At 35.4% G+C, this 24,728-nt stretch overlaps 1 protein-coding gene across 1 annotated transcript; it reads right to left on the bottom strand.

Moving 5' to 3' along the window:
* Positions 1-946: 946 nt before the first annotated feature.
* On the bottom strand, positions 947-18,900 carry TYRP1 (tyrosinase related protein 1). The gene is made up of 8 exons (XM_070480508.1): positions 18,768-18,900; positions 17,873-18,338; positions 16,156-16,478; positions 13,195-13,399; positions 10,155-10,322; positions 7,512-7,691; positions 4,443-4,589; positions 947-3,590 (listed from the first exon to the last, which is right to left on the bottom strand). Exons 2-8 carry the CDS (start codon positions 18,255-18,257, stop codon positions 3,385-3,387), a joined length of 1,614 nt encoding a protein of 537 aa, XP_070336609.1. The 5' UTR covers positions 18,258-18,338; positions 18,768-18,900; the 3' UTR covers positions 947-3,384.
* Positions 18,901-24,728: the final 5,828 nt, after the last annotated feature.

Below are 24,728 nucleotides of genomic sequence, written 5' to 3'. Positions count from 1 at the left end.
TTTCTGTCTTTTAATCCCGTTTAATTTTTTGATTATGCTTTCAAAGTGTGAGACTTTGCATTATTCCTTTTAAATGTCATCTTTTACATTTCAAGCTCTGTTCTTGGTTTGTTAATATATTTAAATATTTTATTTCTTTTTTATTTTTATTACTATTATTTTTTTAAAGTTCATATTATCTCTCTCTACCCAATTTGATCTTCCATTGGTTGGTTGCTTGTGTGACAATTTTGACTAGGAAATGGCAAAGAACAAAATACATGATATTATTTGGTCTTCAAGGACTGAGCTCAGAACAGCTGTCTTATAACCAGTCCGTGGAACAGTTATTTTACTAGACAGATCTTTTCCTCTGCCTCCAGTTTTAAAGATTATATGGAGATGTAAGTGAGCACCACCTCTGAGATCTGCTTGTAGGAAAGAAGACAGAACATAACTTCAGAGGGACACAAAAGTAATAGCTTTTCATTCTCGATCTTATAGGAAGGTTTAATCAGGCACTTTTACTCACTCTGTTTAGACTGTAAAGCTCAGCTCAGTTTGTGGCATTGGCATGCAGTGGCTGCTTATGCATCAGGAAACTGGATTTAAGTGGTGTGCAATGTACTTTCCAGTGAGTGCATTATAATTTCATTTACGATGTTTTATAAGTGGACTGGAGGACTGAGAACAATGGAAAATCTCCAAGATTGCAAAAAAGTATTATTTGTAGTAAATAATACAGCATATTAAAGGAAGAGTAAATGGCCACGTGATCAAGATAAGTCCTAAGGTCTTACAGAGCTGTAAATAAATGGAAACAAGTCCTTGAGTAAAAGAAAAATAAAGCAGCACATTTAGGGTAAAATTATCAAGATAATGGGTATAGTTCTCTTTTAAGACTTAAGATTTCTTAGATTTAATGCTTATGTTTTGTGACAGATAGAATGAATTCCAAATTTCATAGTATTGCACATATGACTGGCTTTATTCCCAATTTCTCTCTCTACTCCCCTCCATGAAAACTGTGCTCCAACCACACTGACCTGCTTTATATTTCTGAATGTTCCATGTTCTTTCAAATTCCTGTGACTTTGCTCATGGTCTCACTTCCACATGGAATGCCTTTCTCTACTTTAATATCTGGCTCCTCTGGTGGCTCAGACAGTAAAGAATCTGCCTGCAATAGAGGAGATCTGGGTTCAGTCCCTGGGTTGGGAAGATCCCCTGGAGAAGGGAATGCCTACCCACTCTAGTATTCTTGCCTGGAGAATTCTATGGACAGAGGAGCCTGGCCGCCTGCAGTCCATGGGGTTGCAAAGAGTCGGACATGAATGAGCACCTAACACACACTCTAAAGTTTGGCAAAGTCATTGGTATTCTTAAGACCCAAGTCAAATATCATCTCAATGTATGTTCTTGACTTTCCCTTCCTCAAATCCATAGTGTGTGCTTAATACATGTCTATAAATGAGTACTCAATAAAGCTCAAAAAATATGAAGTGAAGAATTCAGTTTCATTGATGTTTATATAAAATATTAATAAATCTTACATTATAAAATCATTTTCTGAAAAGCTTTGCATATATAATGTTTTAATAAGTCAAAATGTATTTGCAGGGACCAACTGAGTAATGCTCTTTGAAAGTTAGAGCAATGCTATTATTATATACATTCTCTTTTGCTAACACATTTTGAATATCTTGTATACATAGCCTGAAGATTGTTTAATATAGGGAAAAACAATAACCAATCAGATGTATATAATTTTAGTCTTGTGTCTGTTTATTGAGATGGGAATGTCAGACTACCTATTTTCTATAGTGCCTGATTATTATTGATATAATTTCTTTTTAAAATTTCATTTTAATTAAAATGTTTGCCCTTTATAACTAGCCTATAAGAGCTCTTCATTGGGAATATAATTTTGGTAATACAAGATCAAAAAGAGAAAAAATAATTTGTTAAAAGATAGGAAGATATTAACAAATGACATTCTCGCGGAATTGTACAATGAGGGACTTGTGGAGTAATATTTTTTTGAAAATATATAGCAGGCTGCTAAATGAGAGACAGTGATATTTGAATCAAACAAAATGAACTGATGTTACTTGTAGAGCACAATGATGCATTTTCTCTTCCTTTGTGCCTCCTTGTGGGCCTCTAAGAGGAAGTGGGAGGTGAAACACGGATGGGTAGTTCTTCTGTCATTGAATAGATAGAAGAACACAGTTCTAGTACAGGCACTATTAACTTTCTTTTTACAAAGTAAAGCTTTTACCTCTCCAAAGTGTGACAAAGATTGTGATTTTGCTGTGGCCTTGAACCTTAAGAGGAAGATCAATTTTAAAAAGTTAATTAGGATCCCATTTATAATGTCACATGATTAATTTAAACTACAAATGTAGTTTCCTTTATATGTGATGGGCACTGCCAAGGAATGGAAATGTATTTACATCTTAACATTGTAGAAATGCCAAGTCATTTTTTAAAAAGCTTTTATTGAAGTATAGTTTACTTACAGTGTTAGTTTCTGGTCTACAGCAAAGTGATTCAGTTATATACATATATTATTTTTCATATTCTTTTCCATCATAGTTTATTATAGGATATTGAGTATAGTTCCCCATGCTATACAGTAGGACCCTGTTGTTTATCTGTTTTTTTATATGGTAGTTGGTGTCTGTTAATTGCACTTCCTAATGTACCCTTTCCCTGTTCTCTTTCCGCTTTGGTGACTATGTTTGTTTTCTAGGTCTGTGAGTCTGTTTCTCCTTCATAAATAAGTCCATTTGTGTCCTACTCATGTATTTTAATCAGTTTACTATTAATCATGGTTTTTCTTTACAATATAAACAAAGTACAGCAACTCATTTAGATTGTCATTTTGTTGATCTTTAAAATTTTAAAACATGCCCCAAATCTTTCTATTTGTTTAAATACCATGGAATTGGTACAACCTACCATTTTAAAGTGAAAGTTGCTCACTAATATCTGACTCTTTGAGATCCCATGGACTGTAATCCCTGGAATTCTCCAGGCCAGAATACTGGAGTGGATAGTCTTTCCCTTCTCCAGGGGATCTTCCCAACCTAGGGATTGAACCCAGGTCTCCAGCATTGCAGGCAGATTCTTTACCAGCTGAGCCACCAGGGAAGTGTCCCCCCCCGCCACCCTCCCGGCCCGAACACTTTTTTTTAAGTAGAACTGAAAAATAGAAACCATTGAAAAGATTGTGACTTTCCCCAGTTCTGGAAAATAATATCTGGAGATTGTAATTCCGATATGCACATGCACGAGGAAGGAAGTAACAGAGTAAAAAAAAATATAGTTAGTAACTCAACCTATTATTTTCTAAGCATGTGGTTTTATGATTCAGATGCATATGAGAATTTACACTTGTCATTAGACCACAGACTGATTAGGATTATGGATTCTTTCATATTCTTCAATGTAGTGTTGATACTGATCAGTAAGGAGAGGCTGATTTGCTTCATCCATGTTGCTTCTGGCACGAATCAAACAAGAAGCGCCTGCAAAAATGACTGCAACCAGTAATAATGCAGCCACTACTGCCATGGTGACAATCTCAGAAATACTAAAACTCCGACCTGTTTGAAAATAAAATGAGAGCAAAAAATAAATAGTAAAATCATTGCCAAAATTGGATACCCTAATTGTAGGCATTGTTCCAGGCACTTGACAAAAATCCTCGTATTTAATTTTTATTGGCCACATTGCCTTTTATAGCACCTGGCATCTTCAAAGCACTCCCCAATTTCTCATAATGACTGCATCCTATTGGGATAGTTATTATCTGTTCTGAAGGTGAGGAGATGATGGCTTAGTGTTTAAATCACTTGCCCAAGGTCATTTGGTTAGTAGGCGGTGGAGCTGGTTTTGGAGCCCAGATCTTTCAGGATCCAAATCCTGTGCTCCTCCACTGTACCCCATTGCCTTGGTTAAGAAAAGGATTTAAAATTAAACCAGGAGATTTTGAATTTCACAACCTCTCAAAAAACAGCTCAGAGTGTCTCATTTCATCTCTTTTAAGATAAACAACTGGAAGCACATTCACGTAGTAGAAAAATAAGAGTATATTACACAGGGTATATTTTACAGAGCTAAGCTCAAAATTCATTCTCTGTGCTTCTAGGAAGGTGATCTTTGGTAATTACTCTCATCCCATCTTCCTTATTTGTAAAATGAGGATTTTAATACCTTCCTCAGAGGGTTGTAAGTATTAAATGAAATAGTGTGCTTTGTAACCAGCTCAACCAGGTCAGAATGGGGTCCCAACAAATTTTAAATTCATTCTCTTTATCCCCAAATAAAAATTCAAATGAAACTATTTAATCATAGTGAAAGCTGTGGGTTACTTTATCTCAGAAAACTGAGATTACTTAAAGGTAACAAGTTTGATTTGGAAATTTCCACAGTAAAAATACATTTTCAGTACTCACTTGGCCATTGAACTTCGTAAGTATAGCCCAGGTTGTCTGTAGCAGTAACAAACATTTCTATGTTGGTAATTGGAGGCCAAAATGGTACCATATTGTATTGTCTGTTATGTCCAATAGGGGCATTTTCCAGTGGAAATGTGGATATATCTAAAATATGTCAAAGACACCTTGTTAATAGACATAATCAGGTTGTATCAATATATTATTATGTTCTGAAGGTGACTTAAAATGTTCAAGGATAACAATAAAAGTTCTTTCATATTTTATACTGAATAACAACATAAAAAATTATGACAGCAGAATTGGGAATTGCATGAAGCAGAGCTCAAACGCTTTGAGTACAATAGTACCATGTCATCCAATATAAAAAGAAAGTTTAGAAGTAAGAAAGTTTTAGTATTTTCTTATCTATGATAATCACTAGTTGTTTTACTTTTAAATTACAGAGATTATTTTCAGTAAAATTCATTAAACTTACTTTTCAAAGCTAAAGAAAGATGGAACCTGTAATTTGCTGTAGCATCATCTATTGTTTAAATTTAGGAGGCAGTGTATCTGATGGAGGTTTGTCCTTGACTATGCATATTTCTGTTTAGCACTTTTCATTTTTTCTGTTTAATTAGAGCAATAAATGTGAGCTTATTCCCTGGGTTCTTACTCTGTTATCAAAAAGCATTTAATATTTTGAATCAAGGTCCTATAATACTATTTGTTTCTTGCTACCTTTCATCTTTCTACTTAAATACAAATCATAGGCATTTATGTTATTAGTGCGTTTTTGTTATCAGAGATAAAAGGAGTGATGCTCTTTGTGGCAAAAAATCTTTCTTTATTGTTGTTGTTTATATTTATGTTGGTATAATTAAATGCTAAGTGAAATGTCACAAAACCAGAATTGGAAGTGGGTTTGGGCAAGACATTAGTGGGAATATGTTTAGAAGAGCTGAAATATGTGAGAAGGCTAGTTAAGTATTAGGTTTTCTGATTGCAAGAAGTATATTACCTGGACAGTCACTGCAATACTGTGAAGCATAGGAAAGTTTTTTAACATCTACTCTAAAGAAACATTGATCATAGAAATGGCAGGTAGTGTTTATATTTTTGTAACCTTAAATTTAATTACTTTAAAATTTAATGATTTCAAATGTACTCTGAATTAATGATGATTAAGTATGTATCCATTAAAGTCTATTGTGTTCCTCCTCATGCCAGGCACTGACCTAGGCACATGAGCTATAGCATTGAACCAAAGATAGGATTCCTGACCTCAAAGCACTCATACTAATTATTTATTAAAGTTAGATATTAAAGCTAATAACAGATAATTTTTTAGGCTTCCTATTTTTTCTTTACTGAATCAGCCTCAACTCAGTTGTTTCAGCTGCATCAAAAAGTTATGTCCATTAAAATAAATGGAGGAAAAGAAGACTAATAAAAGTAACAATTGCATTGCAGTGTTACTTCCCTATATCAGATCCTTCCATGGCTCCCCGTCTCTGAGTTAAATCCCATGCCTTTAAGGATCTGCTCCAGTGTTTCCTCTGACCTTGTCATCTCCCTCCATTTTTCATCCCCCTCCCTACTCTGGTCCAGCAACTGTGGCTCCTTTGTTCCTTTCTTAGGACCATCTTTCTTTATCTATTTACACAGTCCTCCCTAGCCCCTTTCCTAATATCACTTGTCTACAAAGAATCTCTCCCCCATACACTGTATCTATTTACATATGTTTGTTGTCAGCTTATACATTGCTATCTTGTTATCAGAAGTACATGTCTAATAAAAATGTGTTTTGTTCATCCATAAACCTATTAATTCGAGTTAATTGTTATTAAAATAAAAGTAGTATAATAAAACATGCATAAACTGATAGTTGTAAATATAAAAAGAGAAGGATGTTTTCATAATAAATAAATGGACTGCTTTGGAAAGATTTATAAGAGCGAATGGCTATAACACTGCTATAGAATTAGGAGTGGGCAACTGAAAATTTTAGGATAATACTGTACTCAGCATCACAAGGGTTGTGGATTTCTTGTTTCACTTTAAAGAAACAGACAATGCAAGTTACAGATAATTCATTATGGTTGCATGTATGTATATAAATACACATGAAAAATCAGGTGGAACTCCAAACAATGACTTCACAGAAGATTAATAAGTAGATAAATGTTTATATTTAGGCTATTTATTTCTTAAATGGTTTTCAGTTGAAACAAACTCTTTTGACCAACTCATCAATTAATAGTCCAAATCAGGTTAGATTAGAATCTACTACTGTATTTTCTCTCTCTCTCACAAGCACATACACACACATACACATGAGCAACAGAAGTAAGAGGTGGCTGAATGAATAAATGAATCAGTAGATAATCTCCAATATTATGTATATGTCCTTGATGAGATAAAGGTGCATGAGCCAAAATTTAGAACACTTTTAAATGTGAAAATTTATGATGTTTTAACCAGTAAAAGCACATCCATAGTTTGAATAGTAATATAACCCTCTCAGCTGAGTGAAGAGAAAGTAGCCTCTAAATAGCATTTTAAAGAATGCATTAAAGTGAACTTAAAAGAGATGTTCTATGGTATGATATAAAAACCAGCATTAACTTTTCAAGTTGAATAAAATTTCCATTTGTGAGAGGCTGTAAAGTAATAAAAATCAGAACTGTGGTTTATGAGTATAATTTTTCTGTCTTTGGGGTATCAAAGAAGAGCTCTTTCAGGTTTTCACATCCATACGAAAAGCAATGAGGATGTTCATTGGAAGATATGAGAAAGAAAAATTGGGGAAACATGGTAGTCATCTTTACATGGTAAAGAGGTGAAGGGATTAGTTTTTAGTCCTAGTGGATATTAATAAGTCATCTTTTTATTACTATACTGAGAGACTTCTTATCTGCCTTTTCAGAGTGGTTTAAAATATTTGGAAATAGCTAAATATTAGAATTATTTTATCCTATTGTAAAGCGTAGTTTAAATATGTCAAGTTCTTAGCCTAAAGTGATAACTATGCCATCGAACAGTCTTGTTTGCTGAGTTTGCAAAAAGCATGTGAAAGAGTCTCACCAGCATTGTATCGCCTCAGCCATTCATCAAATACTGCATCAGTGAATGTATGTAGGAGGACAAAAATAGGATCATTGGGAGATAAATGAGTTTGTCCCCCTGTTCCATTCAGGAATAGATGAGCCAAATTGTGAAGGCTTCGCACAGCAGGGTCATACCTTCCTGTGGGATCACTGTAACCTAGATATAAAAATAAGAGAATAATAAAATCCATTATAAATATCTGACTTTTTAAGTCCAAAGCAGTAATTACATTGGGAAACAATTTTTTCCTGAGCTTGTCAGGCCAATTTTTACCTTAGTGTAATAGCACTGCTTCTCTGTACCTATGGGTGGTGACATTTGTTTGCTGTAGTAAGAGCTAGGTTAGTTTGAAGCTAGTGGCATGACATTCTAAGTGTAGCCTCTAGGTTAAAAATAATGACCTCCAAAGGATACCAGTCAAAATATATACAGCACTCTATTTTGACAAGGCTAACATTGGTCTACATGGAGATAAAGACAGTGGAAATCTCTAGCTTCTATAAAAACTGCTGATACAATTGGGAGAACACTGCTCTGATTGCCCTGAACCTAAATTGCCAGATGTTACTTTAGTCTCCTGCCTTACTCCTTCAGACTGTCAGCATGTGTATTTTTAGAAAATTATTTCTGTGGAGAAGTTAGAATTTCTCAGAGCTTTTATTTTTTATCATCTCTGTACTAGTTTTAAATATCTGAAAAGACTGCTGTCAAAACATTTATAGAACTTTTGAGGATGCTCTCTATTCTATATATATACACACACATTTATATATTTATATCTTCTCCAAAAACATTTCCATATTATGCACTACATGTATTTCATGTGTGTTTTGTTTACGTGCATGTATGCTCAGTTGCATCTGACTCTTTGAGACCCCCATGGATGGTAGCCCTCCAGGTTCCTCTGTCCATGGGATTGTCCAGGCAAACTTACTAGACTGGCTTGCCATTTTCTTCTTGAGGGAATCTTCCTGACCTAGGAATTAAACCTGTGCCTCCCACGTCTCCTGTGTTGGCAGACAGATTCTTTACCACTGGGAAGATTCTTTACCACCTGGGAAGCCGTACATTGTACATATCCCCATTTATATATAACCCACATATTGCATACCTATTACATATAATATATACATTTCTCATATAGTATATATGTCATGTATAACACATATACTTCCCATATATACTCTCATCACATATTGTTCATGTAAGCATATTAGGGAGAAGACATGGATAGATCACAAACCAAAGTAGGGAATCTCTGATGTGGGATGGAGTTATGAGTGTGCAGTTAGCTTGAAGACCAGAGGTGGGAGAGCAGGGTATGCCTGTGTATTATAAAAGCAATATTAGAATTTGAAATGCATTAAGTCAGTAGTGTAATTATAACTACTCATTCATTTATTCATTATTTTTTTATATGTTTATTCCATTATTTTTTGACTTATAAAACATTTAAAGATTGCTTACATTGTACATGGTAGGCGCTAACCTTTTTGTACATTCTGTCTGGAAATCAGTATAATTTGTCTTTTGATTGGGCACCAATAAAATACACTCATATTCTTACATTCTTTACAGAATCACTACTTACAGCATTAGTTTATAAAAATACCAGCTTAATCAAAATATGGTGATTATTGAGGAAACTCCAAGTCAGTGTATTCATATGTAGTTATTAAAATTCACATAAAGATAGGAAAGAATGGCACCTAATTTTGATGATAAAAAGGGAGATAATTGAAATTAATTATCATATCTATATATCAAGTATCTTAGATCAAGGTAAAGAGAGATCTATTCCCTTTTTTGGTTGGAGGGGAGGGTGGTCTAACATGTACAATACTGTATTTAAGGTAAAATTTGACAAGAACAAGTTTATAATAAAGTTAAACATGATTCTGTTCTTTTAAGACTTTAACGTGTCGTGAATAATTTAGAGGTATAAAAGTTTTTTATAAAATAATTATAAATGACATAAAATTTTTAGAGGACTTAGAAATTTTTGATTTGAATCTGTGCTCTGTTACTAACTAGCTGGATATCTTTTCACTTCTTTGGACTTGATCTCTCAACTTTAAAATACTTGAATTATTTAAAGAAAATCAAATTAAATATCTCTAGATGTTAGTTTGATTTTTGATAGATCTTAAAAAAACTTTCAGGATGATACCTCAATAATACGTACACCCAAAGCAGACTTTTTATTTGATGTCACCTATTGGATGTTCAGGACTTTTTTTTTTAAGAAAAAAATTAATATCTCCAAGTCTTGAATATTATTTGCCTACAGTAGAATTTGATATAGTTATACCCATATTGGCCAGCCATCTAACAGAAATTTGAGTTTAAATACCTTTTAGGTATTTTAAGAAAATGGAGGATCCTTTCCAAGGGATTTTCCTGTGATAAAAAGTTTCAGGGCCTACACTTTTCTTAAGAAAGTTCTTCTATTGGGCAGAGGACTGTGACTATATCATGATAGGCAGCCCTATTCATATAAACTCACAGGATCCATATGACATTCAAAGGTTTTTTTTTTTTTAAAGAGATTTAATTTGAGCACTTGAATTTTTCCAGTGACAACTAGATCATTTCAGAGCACTGGTTTTGTTTACTTGCCTTCCACTGTGTTTCGGAAGCTGTTTGTAGAGTTAGAATAAAAAGGAGGTGTGTCAAATGAACCAACTTCCAAGCACTGAGCGACATCCTGTGGTTCAGGAAGACGTTGCACCATTGGTCTGGCCACATTTCCAGCAGGGTTTCTCTTAATTGGCCCACCCTCAGTGCCTGGGAAAAAGATGGGGTATGTTAACACGTATGGAATATCTAGAGATCTTAGCTTTCCTTATTAAATTTGTATACATGGGGTCTTGAACACAGAAAGACAGGTTTTCCTTTGTAGAAGAGAAAAATTTTTTAATGCATATTCTGTGGTATTAAAGTGATAAAACCTAGGTTATCATGTCCAACTTCTGTGAATAGGGAAAATATGTGATACACAGTATCATCTGAAGAAAAAGATGATCGTAAAAACAGAGGTCCTTGTATTTGTTAAATCAGTATAATGTTATTAGCATATCAGTATATGTTAAATCTCTTTTTTCAAGAGAACACATTAAAAGAGAAGTTCCGTGGAAGATTAAATTTTGTGAATATGATCTCATAAACCAAAATTCTACACTGAAATCCATATTTCACACTTAATGAAATTTTGGTCTTGAATGTTGTTTGTTTCAAGCTTTCAAAGAAATAATGTTAAAACAACCTTAACTCTCTTTGGGAAGTGATCTATATTTCAATCAACACATACTTTTCAGCAATTAATGTGAAAAATAAAAGTTTTGAAGGTCAGTAAGATAAACAGGTAAACAAAGGGCTGCTATACTAGGGATAATATATATCCCTAGGAATATAAAGATGCCTTTGGGGAGACAGGCAGGGAGAGAAAGAAATAGGGAAAGGAGGGAGGGACAGAAGGAGAGAGAGAGAAAAAAAAGAGAGAGAATACTAATTCTTCCCAATTGGACAGCTTCAGGAAGACTTCATTGGGTAGACAGATTTGCAGAGTCCTGAAGATCTGAGGAAAATTGCCAGAGGTGAAATAAGAAAAAATTTACAAGTCAAGCATTTTTAAGCAGAGATAATAATAAAGGATGACAGGCTTTTTTCTGTGCATAATATAAGCCCCATTAGAGCACAAACTGTTCTTGATCACCAGTATGTCCTCCAGTTTTGATCCAGTAGATGGCATATAATTGAAGCTAAATAGTTGTTTGGTGTATGTTGACTTATGAAAAGATAAGGTTGATTTGTATGAGAGAGACTGTTAGGTGAACAGCTAGCCTGGAGTATGTGGCAATGGAAGAGGGTAGTCGATGGCAGGAAATATAAGAAGTTAGATCAGAACTATTTTATTTATTAGGCCCATGAAAGAACAAAGGAAAAATAACATTTTATTGAACACCCATTAACGTGTCTGATATGATGCCAAATGCTTTGATAAAATATTTAATCCTCAAAATAATTCTTTCCTCCCTCTACTTTTCTTCTCTGATAAAATTATCCATCCCTGTGGTTTCACTGATCATCTTTTACAGGACATGCATACATGTACATCTTTAGAGCGAAGCTTCCATGCTTATGTTCTCATATGCTTTCTAGACGGTCTCTCTCCTTTTACCACGAATGCACCAAATTCGGTACACTAACGAGTTATTTTGGAGAAGGAAGTGGCAACCCACTCCAGTATTCTTGCCTGGAGTTGTCCCGTGGACAGAGAATCAGGCTTCTCTGTCCATGGGATCGCAAGAGTTGGACATGACTTAGTGACTAAACCACCACCAAAGAGTTATTTATTGACACCTGATATTCTTCCAGCCACTAAACTATCCAGCCACTAAACTGTTTTTGATTCATCATATGAAAGACATGCTCTTTTCCTTCATAATACTTCTCAAATCTACTTTCTACTTCAGACACTCTGAACTTTTCATTCATTCCTGCATGGCAATCCCACAGGACTTTAATCCATAGTAAGTTCCTAGGTGCAATGACAGAAGTTGTCCATGTGCAAGCAAATTAAAGAAAAAAAAGTCACAGGGAAAGATGAATGTTTTGGTACCTAAATATACACCAATCCTCAATTTCACCTCATTTCATCAAATAAAAATTCTAATTTTATACTTATATAGGATAAAGTTTTATATATGGTTACTTCTCTTATTCTTATATACAGCTAAATAATCTAATGGTAAAAAAATCTACTTAATTTTGTTGTTCTATTTAAAATATTCTAAGTTTACAATGTAATTTAATATTTGGTGCTTAAAAATATGTGCAGAATAAATGTTATGAGTACAATAATGAAAAAAATAAATTTCAATAATTCTAGTTTTTATAGGGAAGAACAAAAATTCAAAATATTTAGACATGTCTGAAGAAGAAAAACAAAGTGAGATAGAAAGACTCTGATAATTAAGACCTTGTGTTAATATCAAGGGAGATGGTAAAGATAAGATCCAAGGAAGAGAACAGACAGCTTCACAGGAACTGTTCCACAAAAGACAGAAACATGACCTATGGCAGAGGGCATTCAGACCACTGGAGAAAGGACAGTAGGACAGTTGGTTAAGCATTCTCTTTGTTAATCTTAAGTCAGAAGGTTGGAAATCAAAGTGACATAATAGTAAAAATAATATAATAACAAAACAATAGTAACCCTTATACAACAATTATTATTATTAAATGTGTATTTTTTACTCCCAAGGTACTTCCATCTCTTTATGCAGATTTCACACTTCCTAGGGACACATTTTTGTGAAATTCCAGCACAAGACACATGACCACAAAGCAGCGCTGGGCTTACTAAGAGGATTAACTAGTACAAATAGACATTTCCCAAATAAGAAAGCAAGCAATGCACCAACCAAGTTGTTCAGAAAAAGCAATGGAAAAATGTATAGGCACTTTCTTTTTTCCCTGGAGCACCCCAGATTGCCTGGACTATCCTAGGTACTTAGTGAATATCTGTTCATCCATTCTCTATAATAAAAGTGAACTTTAGTCTGAAGTCCTTAATAAATGAAGGGCCTTCTGGCAGCACATTTAATCTGTTTATCTAATAGGGAATTCCAAATCCTAGTTGTCATTTGGAACTTACTGTTGCAAAGAGTTCCCAGGGTATCATAATCTTCCAAGGATTCGCAGACTACTCGCCATTGAGAAAAGACAGAGTTCGGGCTTATAAGAGTGGAATCAAAGTTGCTTCTTGATCCCATCAAGTCATCGGTGCAAATGTCGCAGGTGTTCTTCCCAGTGGCAAAATTCCAGTAAGGGAGGGAGAAAGAAGGATCCTGCAACATTTCCTGGATCACAGAAACTCTGTTAGCATTCTCAGCTTTTGTTTAAAATTCTCCCTTTCTTGGTTTACTCCCTGGCAGTCTGCTACTATTAGTTTTCTCAGCTACTTGGGAACTAGTTAGTGTCAATGGTGTCTGCAGGGCTAGCGGACTTAGATACCTTATTTAACAAAGCTCTTGATTTACTACAAGAAGTCACTTAGGCACTAGAGGGAGTGAAACTCAATTCATTACACAGAAGTTTCTGCAAATGCTTTGGAGAGTTGTCTCTTCTTTTTCAGGCAAGTTGGCTATACTAAAAATCATCAACAATAACTTCTACTCTTTGACATTTTCACTTCCTTCCATTTTCCTACCTCTAATTGGAGCAGCACGAACTCTTGTCTGGAGCTAGACCCAGCCTTGAGATATATTATGTGAAGCAGTGCTTTTTATTTCATTTCTGTTTTTTAATTTAACTGAGTCGACTTTAGGCATTAGATTCTATTTTGGCCACACACTACAGAGGCTTCTTTCAAATTAGCCTTATCTGCCTGGTATTTTACTTAGAGACCTCTGCTTCAGAATCTAAACTATGAAGACTCAGGCCTTTGCCAGAAACCAATATAGACAGGAAATGCTTAACAGAAGCTGAATATTTTTCTGAGCACGCTGTTCTTTAGACCAGGGACCTAGTTCCCATTTAGAGCTGATCTCAACAAATAAAAAATGCTGGACTCAAGATCACATGCTTATTTTATTGGGTTCCTTTAAAGATATATTTATTGTACTTATTATTTCTCATTCCTTTAGGCCTTTGGGGAACTATATTTAGAGTGTGGGATAAATGTAGGGATTGCCATTGTTTAATCTCACCTTGCAAACATTTAGTACTTTTCTGCTTTTTTACTCTTAAACCCTTTCTAGGAAGCATTTCCTTGTCCTTGGGGTATTTTAGAGGGTCAAAAGCTTTCCAGTGCATCCCTCGTTATTGATCTCCAGGGCTTTAGAGGCCTTGTTGAGCAGTCATTGTTCTGGTTCACAAAGATTAGTGACAGCTTCTAAGGGATCATTAAAAGTCAGTTTGTGGTTCAGCAACTGGCATTTGGGAGCTGGAGCATATTCATGTGGCATTTCAACTGTGCATTACATTTAGATTATAATTTGTTGGATCCCTTGTGCAGTTGGGTTTTAAAAATGTAAGTCATAGAGGTTGAAGTTTACACAGGCACAATTGAAGCTTTTAGATACTTTCCACCTGCCCTTTCATTTTGATGCACTCGTGGGAAAATGACTTGAAGGCAGGAAGATCTGGAGTTGATTACAAATGACAGATTTATCTACTCATAATCTACTAAATGTCTTATGTGAAATCAGAGCTATAAAATATGAAGTTCAGAGTAGCAGCTGAGTTCATTTAATCACTCTCAAACTGCATACGGATGGGCTACGTACATATGAATATTTTTTTCTGTATTTTAGTGCTTTAAATCTCTCCCTCCTAACCATTTATTTTCTTGGATAATGCTGGGCCTAAGCGTACTGCAAATCAATACTTGAGTCTGCCCTCAGATATTTTTTCCTGCCCTCAGATATTTTTAGATTTTAATCTGTGAGGAGGGAATTATTGCTCTTATTTCACCTAGAAAACAAATTCAACTTGTCGATTTCCTAGTTGAGTTCTAAGACTATTAAAGGGGTTAAGAATTAGTTTGTAATTGACAGTAGTAAACTATTATATATGAAATGGGTAAAAACAGAGTCCTACTGTGTAGCACAGAGACCTATATTCAATACCCTACACCATAATGGAAAAAATATAAAAAAGAGCATAGATATGTGTTAGGATGGTCAAACCATTTGTGTGGTTTTGTCTATAACATCTTACTAAAAAACCCAACCAAAATTTTTGGCCAAACCAATATAACTGAATCATGTTGCTGTATAGCAGAAATTAATACAATGTCGAAATCAGCTGTACTTCAATAATGAAAAAAATTTAAAGTCGTTTGAAAATGACAATGCTTTTCTTAAAATAGAACAAATAGTAAAAGAGACAATAAGAAAGTATCTTAACAGCTACTTTAATGTGATTTTAGTTTATCTGATTAAAAATAAACTGGAAATAACTGTTTACGTTCACTTCATTCTAAAAAAGCCAATGTCTTTAGATTAAAATGATGTCTGACCTAGTGGATATTGTTAGTAGGTTTCTGCTGTAAGCCTCAAAGTGGTAGAGAACATGGAAACACAGGAGTTCAATTAGAATATGCCAATTTAAATGAAAAGCATTATTTTTGTAGTTTAAACCCTATATATATCATATAAAATCATCAACTTATAAAATGAGCTATACATTTGGAACTTAGAAAACTGAAAAGTCATATACACTTTCCTCATTCAAACCAGGAGGGGCTATTGGTTTACATTTCAGAAGGGAGACAGATCAAGTGAGAGTCCTATATTGCAAACTATATGAGGGTCATTTTTTCAATGACAGAGCTGTAGACTATGTCCAGTGCTTTAATTCACACCTACAAATACCTCATTTGGCTTCCTGACCGTTGATGTGACTTTCTTTTCACCTCGAAAAGGATAAAGATTAATTAATAAGGAAGTGATTAGCATAGGGAGAGACTTAACAGAACGCCAAAGGCAGGTTAATAACGTGAAATCGCTTTGTCATCGCCTACTTTGATCATTCGGGACACAGTGAATGAATGGCTTACAAACAAGTTGACCTGTTTGTAAAGGACATGAATGTGGCCATGCCTCATGCATACCTGCATGTCTCTCTCCAGCTGCAGCAGGTGGTACCTGTGCCAGGTGAGAAATGCTGGTCCCTCATGAGAGAAATCCACTTCACCAAAGCTTTCCTGTCCTGCTCCCAGGAAAGTCTTTTTGACTGAGTAGTAATGTGTCCAAACAAAGTAGTTATAAATGGAAATGTTCTCAAACTGCGGTGTGTTGCCATCTGGCCCCAATATTTCTTCTGACCTCCTGGTGGCAATGACAAAGTGAGGATGAGTGGTGCGCTTTGCCATATCCAGAGCCCGGACAAAGCGGTTCTTTTCTTCTGTACTTAAGTCCAGTAGGTTTCTCCTGACTTTAGGGACATAAAATTAAAATGTGAAGGCATCTGCCATGTGAGCATGGATAGAGAATACTCAATCATCTTCTAACCCCATGTCCCACTTAGCCCTGAATGATAATTTGCATCTGTGCTCACATCATTTTATACTTTAAAAACATCCCTCGTTAAAATCCCTTCTTCATGTCTGCTTTCTCTCTCTGATCTCCTCCCTCTTTCTCCAACTTACTCTATACAGAGTAAGAGCTTTCCTTAATCTTACCATGGACTTTATGATTCTATGATCTTGTTGTAGATTTCTGCTCACTATTTGCATATTTCTTGTAATTTTCTACCTTTTAATACCATAAATTTTGCAAAAACATAGTACGTGGTTTAGCATAGTGGTTAGGACCAGAGTCTAATTCTGTTACTTGGCACATATTTCTCTAAGCATCAGTTTTTCATCTGTAAAGTATGTGTAGAAATGCCTGCTTTATAGAATTGTAACGATTAAAGAGGACACACATAAAAAGCACTTGGATCAGAGCCTGGTTCATAATCAAGACTCACCACAGACATAGAGGACAAATTTATGACTACCAAAGGGGTAGGTGGGAGGGATAAATTAGGAGTCTGGGACTAACATGTACACACTACTATATGTGAAATAGATAACCAACAAATATATACTGTATAGTATGGGGAGCCATACTCAATCTTTTCTAATAATCTCTAAGGGAAAGATCTGAAAGAAATAGATATGTATAACTGAATCACTTTGCATTCCACCTGAAACTAACACAATAATGTAAATTTAAAACAGAAAGCTCAGTAAGGGTTCTGTGAAACTCTTGGTCTCATGTTTGGCACAAATAGAACAATCCAGTATTGCCAGCTGCTACTATTTAAATCTCTGTCATTTATTGTTTAGGCTGCAGGCCAGGCTCACCCTGTAGAATGGCTGAACTTGACCATCAGAGTGGGAAACGTCTTTGTGGTCAGCAAGGGCTGTGCAAGAAGCTTATGGATTAGAGCTGGACAGATCTCAGTGTGAACTCCAGGTTTCCCACATACCAGTTACATGGAGTTGACCTTTCTGAGCTCCAATATGTATTTACAATTAACCTAACTACCTTGCAAAGTTACTGAAAGGTCTGGTCATAAACATCTAGCATTGTTCCTGTTATAAAGGCATCGCTCAACAAATCTTTTGAAAAGAAATGTTATTAGTTAGAAGACCTGAGCTTCAACTTCAACTCCTTAAATACATTTCTTAGCTTCTCTAAGCCTCAGTTTCCTCAGCTATGAAAAGTAAGGCTTAAGCTTTATGGTATCTAGGAGTTCTTAAACCTCAACTGATTCAAAGGTCTACAATATTAAATGTGTTGAGTTCCATGCAGGACTGTGCATGTTCAGTCTCCACTTACCTGTGAGAACACTCTGGTCACAGGCAGCCCCTCCCCAGCCAGGGCGGCAGGTTCCACAGTTGTGTCCTGAGAAATTGCCGTTGCACTGGCATGTCCTGTTGAAGAAGCGTGTGGGCCAGCCCTCTCGGTCATCTCTGCCATCGTGCGGGTACTGGGGGCTGTGGGGCCGGGAGTCGGCGGTCACCACCTCACATCTGCCCCTCCCCGATGAGAAACCGCAGCGGTCAGACCCGGGCCCAGACAGTGGGGACAGGTCTGGGCAGCACACCCCATTCCTCAGAGCCTCGGTGGTGGCGCACTCTCTTGGGAACTGAGCCCAGGCCTGCTGGAAAAAACGCAGGACCAGGAACGTGTAACCCAGAGAGAGGAGTGTAGGAGATTTCATTCTGCTTGAAGCAAGAATGCAGGACAGCTTCTGGGTTGCAGCCCTCTGTGTAGAGACCGAGGCACATAGGTAAAAATCAAGCTGAAAAGAAAATAGCAAAATGAAATCATGCAAGTTTTTTTGTACCATTATAAATGGCATGAGGCCCTTCCCAACACACCTTCAAAATGCTTTTCATGTCTGTAAGATGACATTACAAAAATGATAAAAATAGTAATTTACCTTTAAAAATTTGACAGGTATAATATCTATGTAATTAAATCCCCAGTCCTAGTCATTTAATTTTCTTCATTTTAATTTCTATTTATATAAAAAGTACTTCTCATGGATGTCATTTACCAAAAATATTCATTAACAGGTCAGCACCATTAATTACATTTACCCATGGAGCTGAAAGAAGAATTGGGGGCAGATTTCTAGCAAGTTAGTTTCCAAGACTTCAAGTCCCCCATATTCTGATGGAGTTTTGGTGGAAATCCACCCACTCCCCATAGAGTTTCTCTCCAGTACCTTGAACTCCTGAAGGCATTCTCTGCTGAACCTCGCTTAGAGTTGAGTGTTTTATATTTGCTTGTTCCCTGATGTCAGAACTTTTAATTGCTTGTGGGTTTTCTGTCTGATAGCTAATCCCAAATCAGTGCACCCCAACTGGGAGGGGCCAGTCCTCTTTTCTACCCTTTACTAATCCTTTTTCACTTCAGTGAGTTTTTCTGCCCTTTAAGTATTTGGATAGCACATGATTGCCTTCCCACTGATTTCCTTGTGATGCTTAAAGTTTTAAGAAAAGGTCAGAGCCATGAATTTGGAATACAAATCAGAGAAATTAGAGAGCTTTTGTTTTCATTGCAGAGAACTTTATTTTTTCCTTTGGCAATGTATCTTTAAAGGATGAAATGAGATTATTTACCTCTTTCTTAGTGATAAAGGGCTAGGCTAGTGTTTGTACCTGATGGTAGCTTTTGATTATGCTTCATCTTGCAAACAGACACTGCTGTTTTTAATGTGTCCAGAGAGAATAATTGTAGTAGAAAAAGCATCAGGTAATATTGCAACAACTCACTTGCCATTGCCTGCTGGCATTGACACTTGGGTACTCCAACTCCCTTACCTTCAATATGTGGGTGTTCATCTCCATCTCTGTGGCAAAGGATCCCAGGGTCACTGCTACATGTAATATTTAGAAAATGACCACTGAATAGCTTACTTTTCCTGCAGTCTCTGCAAGAAGTCTTAAGTTAATGGCACTTAGGGTAATAGATTCATGTATTTCAAAAGAAATTTTTCTCTGAACACTCATACATGTGAAATTGGTCTTCAGGATAATCTTTAGTTTGAAATGCATAATTACTATGCAAAAGTTATCAGAATTTGTGATCAGGGTTAGCTGTCCTATTTGACTTTCAGTCAGAAAATTGTCCAGAAACCTATATAAAGGACTTGGGTATATGGTACAAACAAAAAGCCAACCAAGGCTATGTCTACAAGATAAAAAGAATAAGGATTTCCTGTGTATAGCCTCTTGTTAAGACCACCAACATGATTTATTACAACCTTATCAAGCCGTGGTTATTAAGATTTATGTTTGTAAATCTAAAATGTTATTTTTTAAAATTTATTTTTATATTTTGTTATGTGTGCAATAGTCTACTAATACAATATTAGGATATTTCCTAAAATGATTACAAAAATGCTGTCATCATTACTATATAAGTAAGCTTTGGTGACCAGACTTTTTTTCCACTATGTATTTGAGTGGAATACATAGTTGTTGCATGTGGCAGTATTTTATGTTTTTTTAAAGGTCAGCTTGATATGTCATTGTAAGACATTGTAAAATATTACCATTACAAGACATTGTAAGACAGCCATTACAATTACAAGACATTGTAAGACATTGTAAGATATATCTCTCTTTATATATATATCTATTCTCTTGTTAGTGAACATTTGGATTATTTTCTTGGATTTTTAATTTTTTTTGTCTTATTCCAATGCTGCTATAAAGAGTCTTCTAAATGTTTCTTTTTGAACATATAAGTATTTCTCCCTATAAGTATCTAAAGTGAATTTGTAGTCATTGGATTCATGAATATTTATGTTAGTTTTCAATTGTTTTCCAAAGTGGTTGTTATCAATTTATATTCCCACCAGAGTGCTTAATATTGGTTCACAAACTTGCTAGCACTTGGTAATAATAGATTTAATTAACATATATAGATACAGATAATTCATTCATCTTAATGACTAGTGTGTTTTAATACTATTCTTGTGATTTGATCCCTTCTGTTTCTTTCATTGTAAATTTTTTTTCATGTGTAGTGCCCATTTTTTGTATGTATATTTGACTTTTTTTTTTTTTTTTACAATTTATTAACCTTTTTATTTTGTATTGGACTATAGTTGATTAGCAATGTTGTGCTAGTTTCAAGTGGACAGCAAAGGGACTCAGCCATGCATATACATGTATCCACTCTCTCCCAGTCTCACCTCCCATCCAGGCTGCCACATAACATTGAGCAGAGTTCCCTGTGCTATACAGTAGGTTGCCCATTGTTTAAAATTATATTATTTGTCTTTTTGCTAGATAAGACTTCTTTATGTATGCTGGCTTCCTAATCTTCTGTCAGATAACTATATTGAAAATATTGAAAGTATCATATTCTAATTTATGGCTTAGTTTTTGCATTCTTGACACAGTTTTCTGATGATTAGTAGTTTTTTCATTTTAGTGTCTTTGTGTCAGTCTTTTACTTTATTGTTAGTAGCTTCCATATCTTGTTTAAGAAATCTTTCCCCTTGTACAAGCAATGAACTATTTTTTGATACTGTCTTCAGCATTAAAAATGTAAATATTGCTTTTCACATTTCAGCCTTTAAACGCATATGGAATTGGCTCTTCTGCATAATGTGAATAAGAATCTCAGTTAAATTTTTATTTCACACCAAAACTCATTTTTTTTTTCTAAGCACCATTACAGACAGGTCTGTCCTCTCCCAATCACCTGCAGTATCACTGTTTCTGGTTTTCATTTATGAATGGATTTATTTCTACCATTGCTGTTCTGTTCTGTAGGTAAGTTTGACTATCCCTGTGTCAATGCTATATATTTTTAAAAATCTAGTCACATCATAGGTCAGGGATCAATGTCAAAATACATGTGGAACACTCCTTGGCCTCCTGCAGAAATTATTTCTGAGATTTCTTTGATGGAAGCTAAGTTTTATATAATAATTTTGCCTTATAAGGTTAGCAGATGCACACTATTATATATAGAATGGATAGATAGCAAGGTCCTACTATATAGCACTTGGAACTATATTTATTAACACCCTGTAATAAACCATACAGGGCTTCCCAGGTGGCTCAGTGATAAAGAATCCACCCGCCAATGAGGAGACATGGGTAGAATCCCTGGGTCGGGAAGATCCCCTGGAGAAGGAAAGGGCAACCCATTCCAGTTTCCTTGCCTGGGAAATCCCATGGCAAGCTGTAGTCTATGGGGTCACAAAAGAGTCAAACATGACTTAGTGATTAAGCAGCAGCAGTAGCAGCAGCTGCCGCAGCAATAAGTTATACAGAAAAAGGAAAAAAAAAAAAAAAAGAATTGGGCTATTCAGAAATACACACATGAGCAGGATATAAAGACTTATTAGTAACCACCATTAGTGTGCATTCATATATTCAAAGCTGATGTGAAGTTCGTATCTCAAGAAAAAGGGCTAGTCCCTCCATCCTAATTTGTCCTTTGAAGTCTTGCAATTGTCATTTATAAAAGACGGAATCAAAAAGCTAAATGATAAATACCAAGAATTTAGTTTAAGTTGAGGAGAAAAAGAGTTTCAGAATGCCTTTGTTTTTCCAGAAATATTTTAGATGTATGTTAATATATTTAGTGATCATTTGTGGTAAGTGGTATTGAATATGTTCATTGTTCAATTGGATTAAATGTTATTAAATTATATGCTTAGTTATACTAAGCTTAGTATAATAGCTAGAATGCCAAAGGCATTAAGGCAACTCATAGTCATCTGTTAGCCTGGTCATGTGGCTTTGCCTCATGGAGAAGCTTAAATTCTGTGAAAGCAAAGAGGAAGAATGTTAGGGTTGTGTTTTTGTGTCACTGAGCAGAGATTCAGTCAAACATAACATTGCTATTTTACAATATTTCAAGTTGATATCACAGACAATGTAGTTTCTGATCAAATGTGCCATTAATTTCTTAACTGAGTTTTCTAAACTCCAGGACGACAGAGGATGAGATGGTTGGATGGCATCACTGACTCAATGGACATGAGTTTTTTGGCTCCAGGAGTTGGTGATGGACAGGGAGGCCTGGCATGCTGAGGTTCATGGGGTCACAGAGTCAGGACATGACTGAGCGACTGAACTGAACTGAGCACAGTACTGCAATTACTAGTGTTGGGGTAGTTAACAATAACTTGATTTCTGATAGTGGAATTTTCTCTTGCTAAGTTAATATTAAAACAAAGTGTTTCTTTTGCTGATGATCTCTGTTCTGCTTGTAAGATGGCCTTGTAAGAGTTCCCTACAAAGAAATTTTTAAATACATACTTATATATTATGTGTTTAAGTCAAAATATAAAAAAATACTTGTTTTAAGGGTGGAATTAAGTATTGCATTTTTTGTGTAGTTAAAATTAATTACTCATTTTCAAAGATTATATCTGCTCTATAAGATTTGTAAAAGATAAAGTTTCTTTTATTTTGTGGTTTTTAAACATATCTCTATGGTCATCATCATGACCATATCCTCTTATTTGGCATTTACTGTGTGCTAGGGGCCCAAACAGGGTTGATACTCTGAAAACAACAGGGTAGTATAGTCATTATACTCCAAGTCTTTATGAAACAATTAAATATGTCTGTAGTGAGCATATCGACACTTCTTACATTTTAAACCGCAGTTTGGAATTATATAGAAATGAGCACAATATCAAACCTGTGTAATTGATCAACAACATTGATCGACTTTCTGGGCTTCCCTCATGGCTCAGATGGTAAAGCGTCTGTCTGCAATGCAGGAGACCTGGGTTCAATCCCTGTGTTGGGAAGATCCCCTGGAGAAGGAAATGGCAGCCCTACTTTCTACTTGAACTTCTATAATAATATCCATAGTATAAAGCATAGAAATAGTGATAGATTGTTCTAGTAAAACAAATATTTAAGAAGCCATAAACATTCTACAGTGAAGAAAGTCTCACTTAATACAGGATGAATACTCAGCCATTTGTTTTCATATTAACTACTTGAAAAATTTAATGTATGGGATATAATTTTAATTTATAAGTGTAATATTAGTGATGTTACATGATAGATATACATTATATAAAGCATTATACTTAAATATATATTATATATGTACATATAGCGAGATATTATATAGTAGTATATATATGTATGTATGTATGTGTGTGAAAGTAGCTGTTATCACTCCCTACAACATTCCATTGGCTAGAACTTAATCATTTAGCCCTACACTATTATCAGGGAAATCTGTATGTGGGTCAAGAAGCAACAGTTAGAACTGGACTTGGCACAACAGACTGGTTCCAAATTGGGAAAGGAGTACCTCAAGGCTGTATACTGTCACCCTGCTTATTTAACTTATATGTGGAGTACATCATGCAAAATGCCAGGCTGGATGAAGCACAAGCTAGAATCAAGATGCTGGGAGAAATCAATACCCTCAGGTATGCAGATGATACCACCCTTATGGCAGAAAGCAAAGAAGAACTGAAGAGCCTCTTGATGAAAGTGAAAGAAGAGAATGAAAAAGCTGGCTTAAAGCTCAACATTCAGAAAACTAAGATCATGACATCTGGTCCCATCACTTCATGACAAATAGGTGGGGAAACAATGGAAACTGAGACTTTACTTTTTAGGCTCCAAAATCACTGCAGATGTTGACTGCAGCCATGAAATTAAAAGACACTTACTCCTTGGAAGAAAAGCTATGACCAACCTAGACAGCATACTAAAAAGCAGAGGCATTACTTTGCCAACCAAGGTCCACCTAGTCACAGCTATGGTTTTTCCAGTAGTCATGTGTGGATGTGAGAGTTGGACCATAAAGAAAGCTGAGTGCTGAAGAACTGATGCTTTTGAACTGTGGTGTTGGAGAAGACTCTTGAGAGTCCCTTGGAATGCAAGGAGATCCAACCAGTCAATCCTAAAGGCAATCAGTCCATAATATTCATTGGAAGGACTGATGCTGAAGCTGAAACTCCAATACTTTGGCCACCTGATGCAAAGAACTGACTCTTTTGAAGAAAAGAGAAACTGAACTGAACTGATTTTCAGGGAAGCTGGGAAATGTCAACTAGCTAAAGCCCAAGGAAAAAGAGTAAATAAAGTTCATGATCAACATAGCCAACATGATAATTGTATGTATTTATTTTTTATGTCTAACATAGAAATATACAAATCTCATTATAAGAATGATTATGCTA

This window comes from Odocoileus virginianus, chromosome 18 (genome assembly GCF_023699985.2).
Source record: "Odocoileus virginianus isolate 20LAN1187 ecotype Illinois chromosome 18, Ovbor_1.2, whole genome shotgun sequence".
Classification (NCBI taxonomy): Eukaryota; Metazoa; Chordata; class Mammalia; order Artiodactyla; family Cervidae; genus Odocoileus; species Odocoileus virginianus.
The sequence above is the reverse complement of the archived record's forward strand: the minus strand, read 5'-3'. Positions and strand labels throughout refer to the sequence as shown.

What these genes read in the sequence shown, in the direction of transcription:
- TYRP1 (XM_070480508.1), bottom strand. Translation starts at nt 18,257, where the DNA reads ATGAAATCTCCTACACTCCTCTCTCTGGGTTACACGTTCCTGGTCCTG. An exon ending in AGCTGGAGAGAGACATGCAG is followed by an intron (nt 13,400 to 16,155) that starts GTATGCATGAGG and finishes TCTGTGATCCAG; the next exon opens with GAAATGTTGCAGGATCCTTC. An exon ending in CCTGGGAACTCTTTGCAACA is followed by an intron (nt 10,323 to 13,194) that starts GTAAGTTCCAAA and finishes TCTTTTTCCCAG; the next exon opens with GCACTGAGGGTGGGCCAATT.